Source organism: Gymnodraco acuticeps, unplaced genomic scaffold (genome assembly GCF_902827175.1).
Source record: "Gymnodraco acuticeps unplaced genomic scaffold, fGymAcu1.1, whole genome shotgun sequence".
Taxonomy (NCBI): Eukaryota; Metazoa; Chordata; class Actinopteri; order Perciformes; family Bathydraconidae; genus Gymnodraco; species Gymnodraco acuticeps.
In genome coordinates, this window is record NW_022992199.1 from 703,593 (window position 1) to 723,775 (window position 20,183).

Here is a 20,183-nt window from a genome sequence, read left to right on the forward strand (position 1 = left end):
ATTTTAACAGCTAAAAACCGGTAAATATCGGCTAACGGAAACCCTGCCGTGTATCATCATGTGTCCTTACGGCTGCTTCAAAACAAACTTGAATACAAAGAAATGTAGATGCATATCAACACCTCTCATAGCCTGATTTTGTTTTGTTTTGCCCAAACCTGGCAATTTTACATTCTGTCAGTAACTGCTGAAAAATATTCCATATTACCATCATGATGTCATTTTAACATAAACATGACAAAACCTCACACTCGAGGACAAACCAAAGCCCCACACTGTTTCCCAGGCACTGTTTAACAACGTAAACTAGGACACACAGGCTTACTTTGACTGTGTGCCTTAGCGTGTTCATGCACTTGTCCATTTCCATTTATTCAAAATCGCAGAGATGAAAGTGTTAACTGTTATACAAACAGCAAACATTGCACCATGTGTTTGTGCCTGACCTCCTCAGGGCCTGCAGGCGTCTCAGAGGGAGTCCCAGGTGAAGGTGATGGAGGGCCGGCTGAAGCAGACGGAGATCACCAGCGCCACCCAGAACCAGCTGCTCTTCCACATGCTGAAGGAGAAGGCCGAGTTCAACCCGGAGCTGGACGCCCTGCTGGGGAACGCCCTGCAAGGTAACCGCTGCATGTGTTAGGGTTCAGATTGGAGTGAAAACGTGGACCCAAAACACGGACCAGACTCTGGTTTAACCCCGCCCACCTCCTGGAAGTATCAGATGTATCAGATGTTATTTATAGATTATTATGGTTTTCCTTTTCCATGTAAATCTGCCACTAAACGTGCATCTGTTGCATTGTTATAAAGATTTTGGGCTTCCAGGAAGTGGACTGGGTTACTGGTCAGATGCATGATGGGTCTTGACATGCTCTGCCTGTTGCCTTCTGCTGAATAGAAGCTGGCCTATGTATTATACAACTGGCTAATAATCCCTCTGTAAAAAAATCACATTGTTATAAAACAGATCTTAAAAGTGTTATCATTTGGGTACATGTGATTGAAACTCTTACGACAAAAAGAAGATGTTTCCCAGCTTCTGTTCAGTTGGATGCTTTGTTTACAGTAGCTGCACTTTATTTTGTTTTGTTTTTAGAGAATTATGGGGGACAGTGTTTTTGATTTGTGCATCGCCTTTGTTTCTGTTCCCCCACGTTTTCCTTTTTTCTTTTTGTGTTGTTTCCTTATGTTTTCACAGAGCTAGGTAACATCCCGGCTGGTAAGTGACCCACATTAGATTCCTCTGTGTTTATGAATGCATGGTTCCTTTTCCCTTTGCACAAAACTAACTGAACGTAACATGGAACAGGTGCATGAGGTGCAATGCAACCAAGGCTTCCCTCCATCTGTCCGCTGACCTTCCCCTTCCCCTTCCCCTTCCCCTCTGGATACACTGCGGCCCAACTCCAAACTGACCCCTACACACTCCCTCTTCATCCCACTTAGTGGTCTCCATCTGTAGTCAAGACTCTCAGCTAAATGAGGCTGCTTCTTTATGGTGTTGAGTGCAAATAATACACCAACAAGCTTCTGCAGGAACTCTCCTTTTTCCAGCAAAAACGGGAACTGTCGTCCTTTAATCGGCGGTTCTGTGTGGGTTCAATCCCAACCCCTGCAGTCAAGATGTCGATGTATCCCTGTGCAAGATACCTAACCCCAAGTTGCCTTTTAACATTTCCATAACCGTAGCTGAATCATCCTCTCTTTGACGAAAAATAATAGAAGTAACTTTAATGAACAAAAAAAAAACCTTAGTGGCATTTTTTGTTTTGTTAGTGTGTCTCTAAGGACATAATTCACTATTGTCTCTGGGTAAACACCAGCAGGACGAAATGGAAACAAAACCGATTTCGAACCGAAGTCGATATCCAAAAAGTCTTCCGTCCACACGAAACCGCTCGAAACCGCTGGAGACGCTGTAGTACATATGCCGGGCCTGTAAGTGGCGCTGTACTTCCGCCACAAAATACACCAAAAGCAGTGAATAAGACCGATGAGGATTATTATATTATATTATTATTGTTGCTGATGGTTGTGGTAGAGGAGCTGTACATTTTGCACTAACATCTGTATCATGGGCAGTAGCGTCTGTAGCACGAACGCAACCCTGTTAACCTGCCATTGTTGTTGTTGTTGTTGTTGTTGGCGAAACGCATCAGCAATGACGCGGGGGTGGGCAGGAGAGGTGGGGAGAGGCGGGGCTATGGCGTCATCGATTCAGGAAATGATCGTATAGGGCAGGGGTACTCAAATACAAATCTTAAAGGTCCAAAATAAATGTTTCAATAAGAAAAAGGTCCGTTTATTACGGTCATTAACACGAGGTTGCAAAAACATAATAATAATAATCTGTATGCAGCAGTTTTCATTGTTATTGTGTCTGTGCTTGACCCCTCAGAGTCGCAGTGTGAGAGCTGCACAGTTATGAATAAAGGCAGCTGCACCCTCTTTCATTCAGCATTCCCATTATTGCTTTATAAATGTATTCCCCCTTGTGTGTCCACTGAGGTTCGTCAGGCCCAACACATCTTCAACAAACTCCCCCTTTGCCTCATCATAAAAACTCACAAACACCAGCAACTGAGCATTGTCAGTGGTGTCAGTGGACTCACCCACAGCTAAGGAAATGCACTGTGCATTTTGTATTCCATCACAAAGCTGATGAATCAAATCACCAGCCAGTATTTATGTTCTTCTGGTTACTGTGGAATCTGAGAGGGGGATTTGCTTGATTTTACCTGTTATTTCCTCTTTGTGTTTGCCTTCAACATGGTCTCCATCACTTCAGTCATGCATTCTTTTATACTGCAGTTATTATCCAGTGGAAAGCCCTTACCTACTGGCCTAGTTCAATCAAAGTGGTTACTTTTTTTTGGCTGGGCAGTGTAGTTTTACACACCGTCTTATTTGACTTTCTCAGGACTTAAAACAGTTTTTTGGGGGCAGACCCCCTCAAAGAAAAACATATATTTACACACGTAAGGTCATCATCTTAACAGTTTGTTATGCTCATCCATGAGCAGAGCATCAAGTTGACATGCTATTACAGCTGAATGCGGCGATTACCATCTTGTTCAGCAAAACGCCTCACAAACGTATTAAGATCAACAGCTTCAGTGCGTTTTGATTCAATGCTGAGTGCAGCCAAACTGACAGTCTCTTCTCTGTCAGTGTAGACCGCAAATACCTCATTCCTTCAGCGCTTGGGTCCGAATGCTTCTCGTTTTGCGCCGTCCAGTTCAAAATGAAATCGCCGCCAATCGTATGTCCACGCTCGCGCCAGGACCGGGGGACGTGCATGACGTGCATCTTGTGCTGCATTCACTTGCACTCGGACATTAGAGACTTTCTCTCATAAATGTCCGATGAGCCACAACTTTTCTTTCAAAACAAAGCTGCCAACTGGGGTGGCAGCTGGGGTGGTAAGGCCTATTTTTAGGGTGTCAGTTGCCACCCCGGTAGGTGAAACTAGGCTACTAGCTACAGTACAGATGGAACTAGATGAGCTGTTAACTCTCGCTCTGAATTTTTTTATTCTCGCTCTGACTTAGACAGGTTGAAAGAGACACACACATTTTTCCCACCCGCAGTCCGCGAAGACCCGCCCTACTGTGCCTCTGATTCGCAGATTGTTTGGGGGGGAAAATGCTGACTGGATGCTGAATGTGATTGGACCAAAGCGTTGACACACACAGGTGGAACACAGTGGAACAGTCAGACATGCAGAGCGCTGTTTGCAGTGGACATAGCGGAGAATTTTGACTCGTTGCGAATGCGTTGTGGCGATGTCTCACATATAATACAGAGAGATCATACATATGAAAAGTATAATTTGCTCAGAGTCCGGAGACAGTGGTGGTTCGGTCCGGATCCGGACCGGAGTCCGTAGTTTGAGGATGCCTGGTATAGGGCGTACACACGGAGCCGCAAGCGCTTCGTCTCCAGACTTACCCACCGTTTTCAAAGTGTATCGGTTTCGGGCTCCGAAGCTGCGGCTCCGTTTCGGCCTCGTGTGGACGAACCGTCTATATGATAAAGAACTTTAGCGGATACAGCTGAAATCGTCTCCGTGTGGACGGGGCCTAACTGTTTCCAACGGCTTCCCTGTTGAGTTTTTACCTGTTTAAATAAACAACACACACCTTATGTTGTCAAATATAGATGTTTTTCGTCCCCCGTCCTGGGAGAGGGATCCCTCCATATTTTGCCCATTTATCCTTATGAAAGAGTCTAAGGGCAGAGGGTGGTGTTTACACACTGTACAGCCCCCTGAGACAAATGTATAAAGTGTGATATTAGGCTTTCAAAATAAATGAGTGATTGTCGATTGGTTTGGAACAGCACTCATTGTAGGGGACCCGCTACAAGAACGTTTTTAAGGGGGAGGGTGCAAGGGCCGTTTTGGAATTGGGCTTCCTCCTCTTCCTCATCCAGAGCCTCCATGCTTTAGCCCCCTGCTAACCCAGGACCCCCCCACAGGAAGCCTTCAACATGGATGTGTTAGCTCCGTCACACCCTGTAGGTCAGCTGACCCCCATCAGGAGCGTCGGACTAACGACTCTCTCACTCCTCCACCCTGTTGTCTCATATATACCTGTCTCTGTATAACCTCCCATGCCTTGCTGACCTCTGACCTTTGACCTTTTCCACCCATCTGACCCCATTGAGCTCAGTGAGGGCCGAGTCTCGATTAAATAGCATGGCGCCCCGCTGACATCGTCCTCATCAGCTTCCCTTGATCACCTTTTCTACATCCATTAAAAGCAGCTATCTTTAAAGAAAAAAGAACCTCTCCCTTAAGTGAAAGTTAGCAATAATAATTTGGGCAAAGTGTTTTAGCTAAGAACAGTTTTAGAAAGTCATTTCATCAGCAAAGAGCGTTTCCTCTCAACTTTAATATGATTTATGAACCTGTTTTTGACAGAAAACGGGGACGATAGCAGCAGCGATGAGTCGGCACAGAGCCCGTCTGCTGACGGAAAGTGAGTTCATTTATTTATGTGTCATACAATATTTTTATATAATACTTAGCACCATTATTTTATGCTGATATGTGTATATATACGGTATATGCAATTATGTCTCGTTTTGTGTTTATGTTAATCTCATGTTATGTGGGATTTTTATATATTTATGTTGTTTTCATGTAAATGTTATTTTATTGTGTAAATCTTTAATCGTAATGTTTTACCTTTTTTGATGTTATGTTACATCATTTTTTTAAATATATTTATGTTTAATTTTGTTTCCCCTAATTTTATAAATCTTATTTGTAGGGCCGGGACTTTAACGCGTTAATTAAGATTAATTAATGACACAAAAATTAACGCGTTAAAAAAATTAACGCATTTTAATCGCACTTATTTTTGCACCGCGGAACGTTTCTCACTGGATGAGTTTCAGGCGTACCGATTATACTGGAGCACCAACTAACGTTCATGACTTCAGACAACAACAAACCACAGTGAACAACAGTGGGAAATGTTGTTTTAAAAAACGGACGGATGGAAGCGTCGATAAGAGCACGGTTGTGTGCAAATTATGCAAAAAGGAATTCGCATATCACCGCAGCACATCAAGCCTCAAGTATCACCTCAATGCAAAACATATAGCAGCTAGCGTGGAAGCTAGCGTGGACGTTAGCCTCTTTTATCGCGTTCACACCAAAAAGAGCCGGTACTAAAATTAGTTCATGAGAACCTTTTTACCCCCACGAAAGTCCCTGCTAGAGAGCAGAGAGCTGCTAGACAGCAGGGACTTTCGTACGGCTCTCTTGTGAGAAAAGAGCTATATTTCTGATTGGCTGGGCGGATTGCAAACCACGCCCCGTAAAACTCCCAAAAAGTTCTGTGAAGCCGCCATTTGATTATCCTCGCATTAGCATTATTAGCATTAGCCCAGCGCAGAAACGCAGAGAGACTAACTTATGGCAACACAAAATAAAACATGGGAGATGAGGAGGTGTCGGCGTTCTGGCGATTTACTCGGAAGGCTGCTGGGACTCCCAGCAGCTTCTACTGAAGCCAGTCCCTAACTCCGGGGACTTCCGGCCGGGGACTTTGGGCGGCAGTATACGCCGTGAAGTGGTTTGCGGCCTGCCAGTAAACCCAAAGCAGAAGAAGAAGAAGTGACGTCAGCGGCTTCATTTGCCTAATCCACCCCCAGGTTCAAAGAGTTCTCATGAACTAAGTTCTCATGAACCTTTGTGGGAAAAGTACTGCGGTGTGAATGCGCCTAATGGTATACTAAAATCCATGTGAAAAAAATTGCTTCTCACTGTTCTTAGGTCAAATATTTATATGCGATCAAAAATGCGATTAATTTCGATTAATTAATTACAAAGCCTCTAATTAATTAGATTAATTTTTTTAATCGAGTCCCGGCCCTACTTATTTGATGTCGCATTATTTAAAAAATGTATTATGTTTTGCTTATTTTAAGTGATTAGTTGTTCATTTCTATGTTAGAGTATATTAGTGTACTGTAATATATCAGTGGGTGTATATCTTCTACGGTACCATTCATTTGTAAATGTACTATTTTTGTCCGTCAACTTGTGTAATGCCTTGCTTTAATGAAAACAAATCCCAATATGGGATGATTTAATCGGATATTATATAAAACAATGTTATATGTGCTTTGTGTGTTTTACAAAACGCCATACGTTTATTCATCCTCATGAAAAACCCTCCTATTCTCCTTGCAGCACCATGTCATCGGACCTCATGAAACTCTGTGGAGAGACTAAAACACGCGGCAAGGTAAAACTTTCATCCTGACCTTCTGCACGCATCAGCTCTCCCTACTTCCTGTCTTCATGTCCTCTCCTCTGGGCTCCTCAGGCTCGCAGGAGGACCACCACCCAGATGGAGCTGCTGTACGCTAACAGTGACTCCGCCCCCGACGCCTCCCCCTCAGACTTTTCCGCCCCGATGCTGCCGTTAGCAGAAACTCCAGATGGGGGGGGGGACATGGAGACGTCCGGCTCATCAGTCAGGGACTACAGCGCTCTCTCCCCAGGCTTTTCCTCTAAAATGGGCAGCATGTAAGTCCAGGCCCGGCACTCTGTCTCTAACACAATAATCACCACTTCCTCCCTCCCTTCCTCCCTCCTTTCTCCCTCCCTCCCTCCTTCATGCATGTTTGATGTTGCTGCTCTGCTTTAGCTCATTTTTGTTTCACATTATTCATGAGCATCCTTACATCAGATGGCCATACCTTCAACGTACTGTCCCCTGCTAAATCTGCCTTTTTAAATTCAAAGCAAAACAACTAACCAGACTGCTTTTACTTGCTTCACACTAAGTGCACATTGACTTGTATGAAAAAAAGAAGCCTTGGCTAACAGGGATCAGCTAATTAAAATATCACAGCGTAGCACAATTAAACATGAGCTTGGCGAAGAACCACCAGAGTTTTGGGACTTCAGGTAACGTGTGTTTCTGTGTGTTCCGCATCCCTTCATCATTATGTTGACTTTGTTTCTCATCATCCTGTTGTTTTATCATTATTTCTTTGTGTACTGTCTTTGTGTTGTCTGTGGGTAACTTTATGAAACGAGCAGTAATGGCTCCAGATCTTCGTCAGTGGAGAGGCGAGCGCCGGAGCCGTCGCCGCTCTCTCGCAGGAAGACATATGACAAGGCTCACGCTGCGGCCGAAAGGGCAAAGGTCAAGGAGATTAAACAGTAAGAGCCGGAGAAGGAAAAAGCAAAATAACCTCACTTCAACTCTACTAATACTCTCTGGGTTTTTCCTGCTTTTGAGGAAGCATGTGGTCTCAAGCAAATGAAAGATGCCTTGTGTGTTGACCTCTGACCTGCCAAGTTCTCTGCTGAATTTAAAGTCTTCCTTCCTGCCTTTCTGTCCAGTATTTGTGACTCAAATTCAGTGTTCAATTTGCGAATCACGCCCTCCGCTGCTGCTGATGACGCATTTCTATTTATTGATGAAAATAACAGTTATTTTCCTTTCTGTGTCTTATCAGTAGAAATGGGAGCAAATGGTCTGTTTTGATAGCATTGATCCAATATGATCATTATTATTTTGTTCGAATACCCCAATACTGTTGACTCTTTTTTTGGATTCGTTTATTTGGCAGGGACAATGCACAGTAATGAACATTTAAAACATTCAACTGTCAAGCGGAACAGTGCCAGATTTAGCTTTGAGCTCATTTCCATCCGCAGTCCCTCACATACAACATTTAAGAAGTTTATATTTTACAAACATAGCAAAAACAAAATACATTTTACTATTGGTGAATCCCTCAATATATTAGGTTTTAAATAAAAAATGTAAGGCAATTTAAACCAAATGTTGTAAATTGTACAAAGGAATAGCGCTTCTGAGTAGACCTAGTTTTTTTTAATGCTTAATTCATTTGAGAATTTGGTGCTTTTCCATGATTTCTTTTTGGAGAAACTTCATTTTACAGATCTAAGATTAAATCCAATAATCGAGTTGTTTTGCACATCTCTGGTGAAGCAGAAACGTTAGACTAGACACGAGTTGACAGAACGATACGGTCTTGAAATAATAATAATAATAATAACGCACATTGAACAGGAAACCCCGGTAATGACCTCTTTATAGCTTCAGATGAACGTGTGTTCTGGCAGCTTTCTCTCGTATGACGTGGACGCAGCATATGCGTCTCCCTTCTGTCTCCATGCAGTCCTCCCACTCTGCTGCCAGCAGTGTGTAAACAGCTCAGCACACACTTTAATTATGCTGCAGCTTAATTGGCACCCCCGCTGTCTTCCTCCACAGCCCCGTCATCAGGACCCTGAAGAGCAGCCCACCACTTCCTCTCCCTGCCTTAACGCTCCTACCAGTAACCACGTTTAGTCGCATGACAGGGAATATGGGGCGCTTGCAAACCTGCTGCAGGATAAAGCAGAGAGAAGTAAAAATGACGAGAGCCTGCCATAGAAACAGATTATAGCTGAGGATGAGCGGGAGCATTTCAAACTCTGTCACTGCCAAATTGCTTCCTTAGATATCTCTTCATGTAGACCTGACGTACATATGTGGATTTTGGAGTGTAATGGAGCAGGGTTAGATTAAAGACGACAGATGACGCCTATTTTCAGGTTCATATTTGTATTTTGTCTCCATGCTTTCATGTTCAAAAAGCTCTTTATTTTTCTCATACTGCTGCAGCACCGCTTTTCTCATATTCTCAATGTCGAGTAAGGCTGCTCCAGAGCCACTAGTTCAAGGATACTACGTCATCGAGTCCCGCCGAAGGACTGTTCCAATGTCCAGCAAACTTGGAATTCTACCGAGCCCAGCGTACTTCGTAGCGAGAAATGTCGAGGCTGCACATGTGTAGACTCCGCAGTCTTAAAATCCCCACAATGCTTTGCGCACGGACCAATTTCCCCAAATTGGCGGGGCCTCTCATATGACGCACACTTGCTCGCCTGTTCCACTCCTTGTTTTCCGAATGCCAGGAATTATTCTTGCCTCGCTTCTGAAGCAAGTGACTCGGAAGACATGTGCTACCAAGCAAGCGTACTCGAGATTGAGAAACACTCTCTGTCTGAAACCAGAGCCCAGTCTGCTTTGATTGGTTAGCTGGCCGACTCTGTTGTGATTGGTCAACCGCTTAGAGATGTCCCGCCCCTTAGCCTATCACGTACAATTTGTTGGAGCGCTAGCCAATCGAAGTAGTAATGATGTCACGAGAGTGTGGGAGAGAAACAGGGATGTTAGCCGTTGCACACAAACCTATAAAACACACTACAGGAATTCAGGACATTATTGGGGTCGGATACAATGTTCTTTGCAAGCCTTTAATATGTTATTATGGTATTTTAAGGACACATTGTGTGTTAAACCATTGGAGATGTTACTAGTGATACTCCTTAGTATTGGTGTTTCCCATTCAATGTGTATAACTGTGACGGGGCTCTATTTGTCCGTTCAAAAAACACTGGCCTAGTCGGTTGGGTTAAGCTCCACAACTTTATTTACAGCAACAAAACAAAAACGGAACCAGCACAATGTAAACAACAAAAATAAAAGACAAAAACAGGCCGTCCATCACTCATTCAGAGTAAACGTGTTCTGGCTGTTGCCTTTTCTGCAACAAACCCCCGAACACATCCCAGCTGTTGCCTTCACTGCAACATTCTTCAAGTGACACAGTCCGCCCCCACAAGGAACCAACACCGTCCCTTTTGAACCCATGGCCCCTCCCACAGGCTCACCGTCAACAGGTGACACAATCGACTCCAAACCACATTGTCAACATAAATGTAATTTCCTCCAACATGAGGAAACTATCTGCACCAAACATACACAGGTTAACTACCTCTTAACCGTCATTCCCCATAATTAACAAAAGTAAAAATAAATAAGAAATTGCATGGTTCATTTTTAGGAATTTAAAACACGGAAGTGATGCAGCTCCGTCTTTTCTCTGAAATGTTTGGTGTGTTGTGTGTGTGTGTGTGTGTGTGTGTGTGTGTGTGTGTGTGTGTCGGCTGTCAGTGGCGGAGTGAGTCACTCATGTGATCCGCTCCGTCACAATAACCCATTGAATTACTATTGATCACTTTGAAAAGCATACCATAGGATTGATGAGTTGTTTTCCACCTTCCAAGTATCCAGTCTATTAAGATTGGCTTTTACTGGATTTGTTGTTTGGCTTTTTGTTGGAAATGCCTCCAGGTAAGCAGAGGGAAGGTGGGGTCTTGCCAGATTTGTATTTATTTGAATTAGTGTGCTTTCCCATGGGGCATGCATACAAGTTGTATTGAATTCGCTGATTGGTTTAAACACGTTTCTGCTGACAGTTAATCAGTCAAAGTAAACATCTTGTTTCCTTGTTATCTCCTCAGTTATTGCTTTGTAATGCAATTGTAAGCAGAGATTGTCTTCTTTATTGGTGCATTCAAGTATTTAAGTCCGATGCCAGAAGGGGTCAATATTTACCCAACCAGAGAGCACTTACTGCACTTTGGCTTGTTTGTATGACTGCACATTTTAATATCTGTTTCTGCTCAAATGTCACCTTTTCACTGTCCAATAGTTTTCTAAAATGCATGGAAAGAAGTCACATTAAGGTCCTAACCATATTTACCAGTTATGTTGTTTTGCATTGTTAACCCTTTGTAGTAAAATATCATTTCAGATTTAAAATATGCACGACTAGTTCAAACGTATGTATGTGCCATAGACTCTTTATATCACACTTTTTGAATTTCTTAGGGCACTTTACAGTTCTGAACTTTGTTAAATCGGATGAACAAGTATATAAATAAAACAGCACACGGTAAAAAATAGTGCCCCAGATCGCAAATAGGAACTTATTTTGAGCAGCCCATGTGACAGTAACCAAATGTTTTGACTGAGGAAAATGTCCGAACATATTTTTACCTCAGTTTCACCTTTCAATGATTTCCAAACTGTACTGTAACGACGTGAAAGCAATGGATGCATCTAAGCTAGAGGATATTGAAAGCTAAGTCATGCTTAAGCACCCGTTTGCTCATTAATCTTATATCACGAAAGTTACATTACTGTAAATAAAGGCTACAAACAAACTATTTTGTTTTTAAGGATTTTCTAATAACTAGAATGACCTCTTCTTGAAGTGTAGTTGTACCGACTACAAAATAATGAAGGAAAATGAAGTAACTTGATTATAATTGGAAGTGTTTAAGCCAATAGTTGATCAGATCTAAGGAATATTGGATACTCTGTTCCCCTGCAGGACACATGGATGCCTCCAGCACTCGTGCAACCACATCCTGCGTTGTGCTTCCCTTCTTCTCTCAGATCCACCCAAGTATAACATTTTGTCTTTTTTTAATATGCCAAACAAGTCAGCAAAAGGTCTGCTTTGGTGGAAAGGGAACTACATAAGCACATGGTGTGGATTCTTCCCTTTTTCTCTTCATGACCTCCACACATTTCCATCCTTTGAGCTCCACTGTTGGGTGGGAGAAAAGACATTTCATCAGACAGGATTCTCTCTGTGTTTGTTCCAACTCTTCTTCGGTGTCTTTTCACAGAACACTAGATTAACTCGACATGAACATTTAGCACGGTTCAAAACAAAGAATATCTGACTCTCTGGGATCAATAGGTAATTACAATAAACCCAAACAGCGCCATCTTCTAAAGCTTATTACTGCTATTGAGCCTGAGCCTCCGATCATCTCTTTTCATTAGGCAAGTTTATTTATATAGTACCTTTCAACACAAGGCAATTCAAGGTGCTTTACAAAAAATGAAAGACATTAAGAAAATGGCATTTCAAAACAGTCATTAAAAAGAAAAGCTAATAAAATAAACATTAAAAGAAAAAATACATGGATAAAAGTTACAGTGCAGTTTAAGATGTGAATAGTTCAATTAAAAGCAGCGGCAAAAAGAAAAGTCTTTAGTCTGGATTTAAAAGTAGTCAGAGTTGCAGCCTTTCTTTACTTCACTGAAAACACAGCAGGCCTTTTTCAGCTCATTTATTTGAAAACTCCTGAATATCAACGTCTTTATCTCTCAGCTCATCGTCCTGCTGCTCCGCTCATCAACACTCAGACTGATGGAGAGGAGAGATTGTACAATTATACTATCAGACGCCGATTTGTCAACAAATGCAGCCAATTAGTGATCGATCTGAGTTTCATTGATAGTATTGAACTTTAGGTCCCTGTTGATCCCACACCGCTGGTTTCCACTCATCAGGTGTGTCTCTTGTGGTATTTTATAATGGGTAGTGGTGGAAGGTATTGAAGTAGTAGCCTTTGCAGACCATTTACATGCACTAAAACCTATATACAGGGTTCTTACGGTCATTAAAAACCTGGAAAAGTCATGGAAATTCAAAATGCTAATTCCAGGCCCTGGAAAGGTTCTGGAAAACAATATTTTCCCCAAAGTTTTGGAAAAGTCATGGAAATGTAACTAAAGTTGCATCAAATATAATTTATATTTTATCTAATTGCCGAAATAGTAATACTATAACGATAATAAATACTGTATCGTAATGAAACGTAAAATGGCATTTAACTGACGAGGTGTTTTGCTGGTGAGAGATTTGAGTTGCTTCAGCGTGTAGAAGCTAGTAAGCCTTTGATTTGTTTTAGACAGGCACAACATGTTTCATATGAGGACCTTATTTTCCTGTTCCATGTTAAAATAAACAATTTTCAGTGGTACCGCTGACAGTCATGTTTTTGGTCATGGAAAATTAGGTAACGGTCCTGGAGAGGTCATGGAAAAGTCATTGAAAATCATTGGTGAAAGCATGAACCCTGAATATAACACAGGAAAGGAAAGGAAACCCCTAAAGGGCATAAAAGGGTCTCTTTCAGTAAGATTTAGTATTTGTACTATCTGGTATTGCTTCTTTTGCTTAAGTATGACATCTGAGTGCTTCTTCCTCCACTGATGACTCTTTGCTCTTCCTTCCCTCCGCACTGTAAAGATGACTCTCCTCATCTTTCTTTGTACCATCATCTATTTTCTATTTCTGATTTGCAGCTTATCAGCCACGAGAGCTGCATGCTGCACGGTGTGATTTATACCCGAGTGCACTCACATTATTAGACATGGCTGCACCTTCTTATTGTGATATGTGTGTATGTGTGTTTTTAGGGGCGTCATTAACCCGGTGCCTGCCACTAAAAGCAGCCGCTCGGCGACGTTGCAGTGCGTCCACGTGGCGGAGGGACACAGTAAAGCCGTCCTCTGTGTCGACTGCACCGACGACCTTCTCTTCACCGGATCCAAAGGTCGATACCCACAATCCTCTCTGCTTGTTACGGCTAATGTATTGCTCCTTGACACACTGTTACGATTTTATGTGACGGTAAATAAAACCTGACAGGGATTAATTAAGATTGTCATGTGCACGGCGTGTGGATAAATGAGGAGAGGGCATATGAATGATCTTGTACATACAGTAAAACTCACAGGGGGCTTTTCATGATGATAAATGAGGGGAAATGTATTGGCATTTATCAAGATTGAAGTTCTTTTTTATTCCCACAGAGCCTTTTATGTCTTTTACCAAGAGGTAGAATATAACTTATCACATTTAGCACAAACACACTCAAGTAAATCATATTTTCAATTGAAGGGGGAAATGTTGTTGTTTTCTCTTCACTTCATTTTTCTTACAGCTGAACACAAGCTTATAAAATATAATGTTTTTTAATCAATGAATCTATAGTCAACCATTTTTACAAGAACAACGTAGTCAATTAATCACATTTACAGATAATTAATTGGTATCCATGAAATTATCTTTCAATATTTTTACTACATCTTTCAGATTATTCTTAATTTGACATAACCTGCAGGAATTTGAGTTGCAACAGATTATTTTTACACTGTGGTTTAAAGGTGGGGTAGGTAAGTTTGAGAAAGCGGCTCGAGATACACTTGTTGTTATATTCCATGGAATGCTCTTAACATCCGATAGCAATGAATATCTGAAGTGCTTTGACAAAAAATACATTAAAAAATCATCTGTGGAAGCCGTGGCGCTGTAAAAAGCACGACCAATCATTTGATCCGGCCCGGCTAAAGTAACTGGATGGCCTACCTGCCTGTCAGCTTTCCATCTGTGCACAAACTTATCTCGTGCCCTCATTGGTCATGTGCGCGTTCGTGTGTGTTGGAGGAGGGGCTCTGTGAGGAAGTGGCAGATTTGTTCCGGTTGTGTGTTTTCAAATTCTAGCGCACTCAAGCTGCTTTCTCCAAAATGACCTACCCCACCTTTAACTACTTTTATCCCTACAATATATATTTCCTCTCAGTCTTTATTCTGGCCTCAATCTGTTGCTCCAGTTTTTTAATCCTCCTCTCAGCGTCTTCCCTGCTTTTTAAATGTGCAACATGTTCAGATACGATAATGATGGTCAGATCAAGTCTGAAATGTGACTTGCATCACAGCAGCTCCATGTGTAACATCCTTGAGCGTGCATTTGATCTGGGGTTGAGCTCTGTATTTACTGTGAGGGCTGACTGGTGCACAAAGGATGCTTCAGTCTGACTTTATTGAATCGTGGGACCCTGTATCTCCCATCAGATAGTAGCAGTTCATAGTCGCTGTTCAGAACATGGTTTGGGTCCGAGATGATGTTGTTGGACAGCCTTATTAGGTTGTTATGATAGGCGGAGTCATAAAGTCTCAGTATCGGTCTCAGTATCAGATGATTGTCTTGCAGACCGGACCTGTAAGGTGTGGAATCTGGTGACGGGTCAGGAGATAATGTCCCTGTCCGGCCACCAGAACAACGTGGTGTCGGTGCGCTACAGCTCCAGTCTGGTCTTCACCGTCTCCACCTCCTACATCAAAGTGTGGGACATCCGGGACTCGGCCAAGTGCATCCGAACACTAACGTGAGTACGACGTCTCAGATTTTAGGCTGCAGTGTGTGTATTCTCCAGCACCTCTGTAGTGATTTATATTCGTTATTGCTTGGTTTTTATTCATACAATTCCTAACACACATATAAGTGTAGTCATTTTGCCAAAACGAGACAAAATATAAGGAGATTTGTCACATTTTTCATGGGCTGCGCAATCCACATACTCAGCTCTGCTGCTCATCCCACAAATGCTTATTCGTCACAAATGTGGTACCATTAGAAAGGTAAGAAAACAGGCTTTCCAACGGTATAAGATATATTGCCAAGAAGCATCGTTACAACAAATAAATAACCTACCAAACAGAAATGTCCTTACTTTTTGTGTTTTTTTTCCAAAGTTATGTAGATATTAGATGTGATAGGATTTTTTATTTAAAAGTATGCAGACTTAACAAATAACAAATTATTTTTTAGCAACACTTTTATGACAAGATCACACGTCCTAAAAATACATCCTATCTCACGACAACATGTTGTGTTTTACACCTTGGAAGCCTTTCCTCCCTACATGCATAATGTGCGGGGGAGTGTGTGAATGACTGCATATTCCTCCGTCTGTCTGCAGGTCCTCCGGTCAGGTTACTGTCGGGGACGTCTCTGCGTCCAACACCAGCCGGACCGTCACCATCCCAGCGGGAGAGAACCAGATCAACCAGATCGCTCTGAACCCAAACGGCACGGTGCTGTACGCCGCCGCCGGGAACTCCGTCAGAGTGTGGGACCTGAGGAGGTAAACAGAGAATGAATTACTGACTGAAAAAACCTCCAGACAGCGACGCTGCATAATCACCATTCTGGGTTTTGATCATTCATTGTGTGTTTTGGTGTTTTGAGACGCTCTTGAAATGCTATTTTAGGCACTTAACAATACATTCATTTCATTTAGCTTTTATCCAAAGTGTCTTAACAATAATCGTAATCAAACTTAAGGATACAAATGAAGGTACATTTGCTTCAAATCAAAAGCAGTTGTCCATCTTTTACAGCCAGTTAGTAAACAGTTTTAAATGTATTTATACTGAGATTGAATACATCACACTCAATTTATAAACCTTGCTACCTACATGTCATTTTTTTAACCTATTTAATCGTTAAAAATTGTCGGTACCAAAAACTAGAAAAATGGTTGTTTTACAATTAGGGACCTTATACAGGAAGCTGGGGTGAAGCTGGAGTGGAAGCTGAGGTGGAAGCTGGGGTGGAAGCTGGGGTGGAAGCTGAGGTGGAAGCTGGGGTGGAAGCTGGGGTGGAAGCTGAGGTGGAAGCTGGGGTGGAAGCTGAGGTGGAAGCTGGGGTGGAGCTGGGGTGGAAGCTGGGGTGGAGCTGGGGTGGAAGCTGGGGTGGAGCTGGGGTGGAGCTGGGGTGGTGGGGTGGAAGCTGGGGTGGAGCTGGGGTGGAAGCTGGGGTGGAGCTGGGGTGGAGCTGGGGTGGAAGCTGGGGTGGAAGCTGAGGTGGAGCTGGGGTGGAGCTGGGGTGGAAGCTGGGGTGGAAGCTGAGGTGGAAGCTGGGGTGGAAGCTGGGGTGGAAGCTGGGGTGGAGCTGGGGTGGAAGCTGGGGTGGAAGCTGGGGTGGAAGCTGGGGCGGAAGCTGGGGCGGAAGCTGGGGCGGAAGCTGGGGCGGAAGCTGAGGCGGAAGCTGGGGTGGAAGCTGGGGCGGAAGCTGAGGTGGAAGCTGGGGTGGAAGCTGGGGTGGAAGCTGGGGTGGAGCTGGGGTGGAAGCTGGGGCGGAAGCTGGGGTGGAGCTGGGGCGGAAGCTGGGGCGGAAGCTGGGGCGGAAGCTGGGGCGGAAGCTGGGGTGGTGGTGGGGCAGGCGAGCAGCAGCAACATGAAACACAGCAGCAGGAACATGTAATAGCAAGTGAACACAGCAGTGGCGAGGCAGAGGCAGGAAGACCTGGCAGCTTCAATAGAGCGGCATGTTTAGGAGAATGTGTTTGGTTGGTTGTCAGAGGGACGAGGCGCGTCACGTGTTAATGTATCATTGGTGCTCGAGTTGACTGCCTGAACTAGCTCGCAGGCTTCGCCCCATTTATAGTTACAGACCGTTTCTCCTTCTCTCAAAACATTTTTTTAATTAATTTTTGTCATTATCTTCCTCTCTTTTGACAGATTTGCCTCCACGGGGAAACTGATTGGACATCTGGGTCCGGTGATGTGTCTGACTGTGGATCAATCCGGAAACAACCAGGACCTGGCGATCACCGGCTCCAAAGATCACTACATCAAGGTGAGTCTCCATGTTTCCTTCTCCTTTGTGTCCTGGATTTACAACCAGAGCATGCTCTTCATGTTTCCACTGAGCCCTGTAAGGAAAGATTAAACATCTGGTTATGACCATAAATTGCTCCTTCCCTCTGATTGGTTAATTAGACATGCTCTACTGATGCTTTTAATTGTAACGCACCTGACTGCTGAAAAAAAAAAAACACATTCTCAAAATAAATGTTCTTATATCTTATAGAGATTATAGAAATGTGATCTTTAATCAAACCGCTACTTATAATTACTTTTAACAAGTGTATTTTATTTGACTATTTCTAAAATAACTGTACCCTATTTTACATCTTGAACATTTCAGAAGTATCTCTTAAAATGGTCTTTTCCCAAAATGTTTCAATTAGGGCTGCTCAATTAATCGTATTTTAATCGCAATTACGATGTTGGCTTGCAACGATTATGAAAACAACATAATCGAAATAAAACGATTATTTATTTTATTTTAAAATGTATTTAAATTTATTTTTTATTGGTTTTTCAGTTGAATTAAACTTAAAGTTCAGGGTAATAAACTGTTAAAAACATACTGTTACTTTTTTTTTAAATAAATGGATGTTTTCAAAGTAAATGGATAATCGTTTTTAATAATCGTGATATCAATTATTGACCCAAATAATCGAGATTATGATTTTTGCCATAATCGAGCAGCCCTAGTTTCAATGTCCTTTTACTATTTTTTATGAATGCCTCTTCTCTGTTAGTTTCGTTGTTACATTTGACTCAAATATATTTAATATGAGTCGAAAACTAATCATTTAAACCCTCTTTGAAAATAAAAAGAGTACGATCGCACAATAAAATGTAAAACACATTGTTTCTGTAAGACACCCTTTAACGTGTGTGTGTGTGTGTGTGTGTGTGTGTGTGTGTGTGTGTGTGTGTGTGTGTGTGTGTGTGTGTGTGTGTGTGTGTGTGTGTGTGTGTGTGTGTGTGTGTGTGTGTGTGTGTGTGTGTGTGTGTGTGTGTGTGTGTGTGTGTGTGTGTGTGTGTGTGTGTGTGTGTGTGTGTGTGTGTGTGTGTGTGTGTCAGCTGTTTGACGTGACTGAAGGCTCTCTGGGGAGCATCGGACCCACACACAACTTCGAACCTCCGCATTACGACGGCATCGAGTCTCTGGTGGTGCAGGGCGACATTCTGTTCAGCGGCTCCAGAGACAACGGCATCAAGAAGTGGGACCTGGACCGCAAAGACCTGCTGCAGGTAGGAGACCAGCAGACATCACAGTGAGGGGTCCACAAAAATGATTTGGTGTTTAAATGGAGCACAGCATTGGGCTTATTTGTGTATTGTAAAAAAGGGTTATTCAAGGTGCTTTACACTTAGGCACCATGCGTATTGTTTTTTGTGTTTTTTCATGATATTTCCTGCTTTTTTACCTATCACATGACAAAGCATTTTTACTGCAAAATCACTGATCAGCATATCTGCCTATACACATCATTTTTTCCATGTCATATTTTAGTAAAAAAATGATTTTATTTTACTGAGCAGCCAACATGCTGTTTCAAAAGCTTTTCAACCATTAAAGAAAATCTAATACCACAGAAAAAAGACTCTATTTAATACAATTTACCAAAACACACAGGTCATTTAAAAAAGGGACATATTAACCACATTATAATTAGTATTAGGAGGAATATGACTTATCACTTTTAAGGCACAAAGTAAATCATATTTTCATTTTAAAGTGGAAATATTGTATTTTTTCTCTTTAGTACATTTTTTACAGCTTAAGTTAATGTAATGTTTTTTTTTCATAATTAATCTAGTCAACCATATGTACAAGAACAGCTTCGTCAATTAATCCAATTTACAGATAATTAATTGGTATCTATGAAAATGTAAGTTGTTTTTTTTATTCGGTACTTTAATGTTTTTACTAAATGTTTGTGATTATACTTAATTTGACTTTTAATTTTTACTTGTATTTTATACAAAAAACAATACAAGTGACCAAAACACTTGAACACACAGATCATTTAAATACATGTGTAAAAAAGGAACATATTAACCGCATTATGATTAGTATAAAATATTTCCGATGGGGAATGTTTAAACCTTAAATCCTTTTTTCCAACAGCAAGTCCCGAACGCCCACCGTGACTGGGTGTGTGCGCTGGGCGTCGTCCCCGGGTCCCCGGCCCTGCTGAGCGGCTGCCGGGGTGGGGTGCTCAAGCTGTGGCACACGGACACTCTGGGGACCCTGGGAGAGCTGAAGGGTCACGAGAGCCCCATCAACGGCATCTCCACCAACAGCAGCCATCTGTTCACCGCCTCCGAGTGAGTCTCACCCCACAAACACATCAAACTGTTTCCACGTCCCTAAGTCCCTGCTATGACAACTGGTTGGATTTAGGGTTCTTTTCAATGTACTTTTCTACACATGTCCTGTTTCATATGTCATTAGTCCTGCAGTTATATAGCGAGTTAAGATGAAGCCTTAAAGCTCCATTGACAGATGTAGTGTAGTTTGTAGAACTTATTTATAAAAGAAAATGGAAGAAATTCCCCCCAAA

General features: G+C 42.4%; 1 protein-coding gene across 5 annotated transcripts in view; it reads left to right on the forward strand.

Annotated features, from left to right (window-relative positions):
* The window catches only part of kif21a (kinesin family member 21A), an 81,750-nt gene that overhangs the window by 57,928 nt on the left and 3,639 nt on the right, over positions 1-20,183 (forward strand). For 2 of the 5 annotated variants that reach the window (XM_034205543.1, XM_034205539.1), the window contains 13 exons: positions 455-620; positions 1,199-1,219; positions 4,925-4,982; positions 6,707-6,761; positions 6,843-7,045; positions 7,565-7,687; positions 11,725-11,799; positions 13,611-13,747; positions 15,188-15,362; positions 15,957-16,121; positions 17,500-17,617; positions 18,697-18,867; positions 19,748-19,947. In XM_034205543.1, the coding sequence (XP_034061434.1) occupies positions 455-620; positions 1,199-1,219; positions 4,925-4,982; positions 6,707-6,761; positions 6,843-7,045; positions 7,565-7,687; positions 11,725-11,799; positions 13,611-13,747; positions 15,188-15,362; positions 15,957-16,121; positions 17,500-17,617; positions 18,697-18,867; positions 19,748-19,947 (1,667 nt within the window). The remainder of the gene's footprint in view (positions 1-454; positions 621-1,198; positions 1,220-4,924; positions 4,983-6,706; positions 6,762-6,842; positions 7,046-7,564; positions 7,688-11,724; positions 11,800-13,610; positions 13,748-15,187; positions 15,363-15,956; positions 16,122-17,499; positions 17,618-18,696; positions 18,868-19,747; positions 19,948-20,183) is intronic. The other 3 variants (XM_034205541.1, XM_034205540.1, XM_034205542.1) reach the window with 3 other exon arrangements.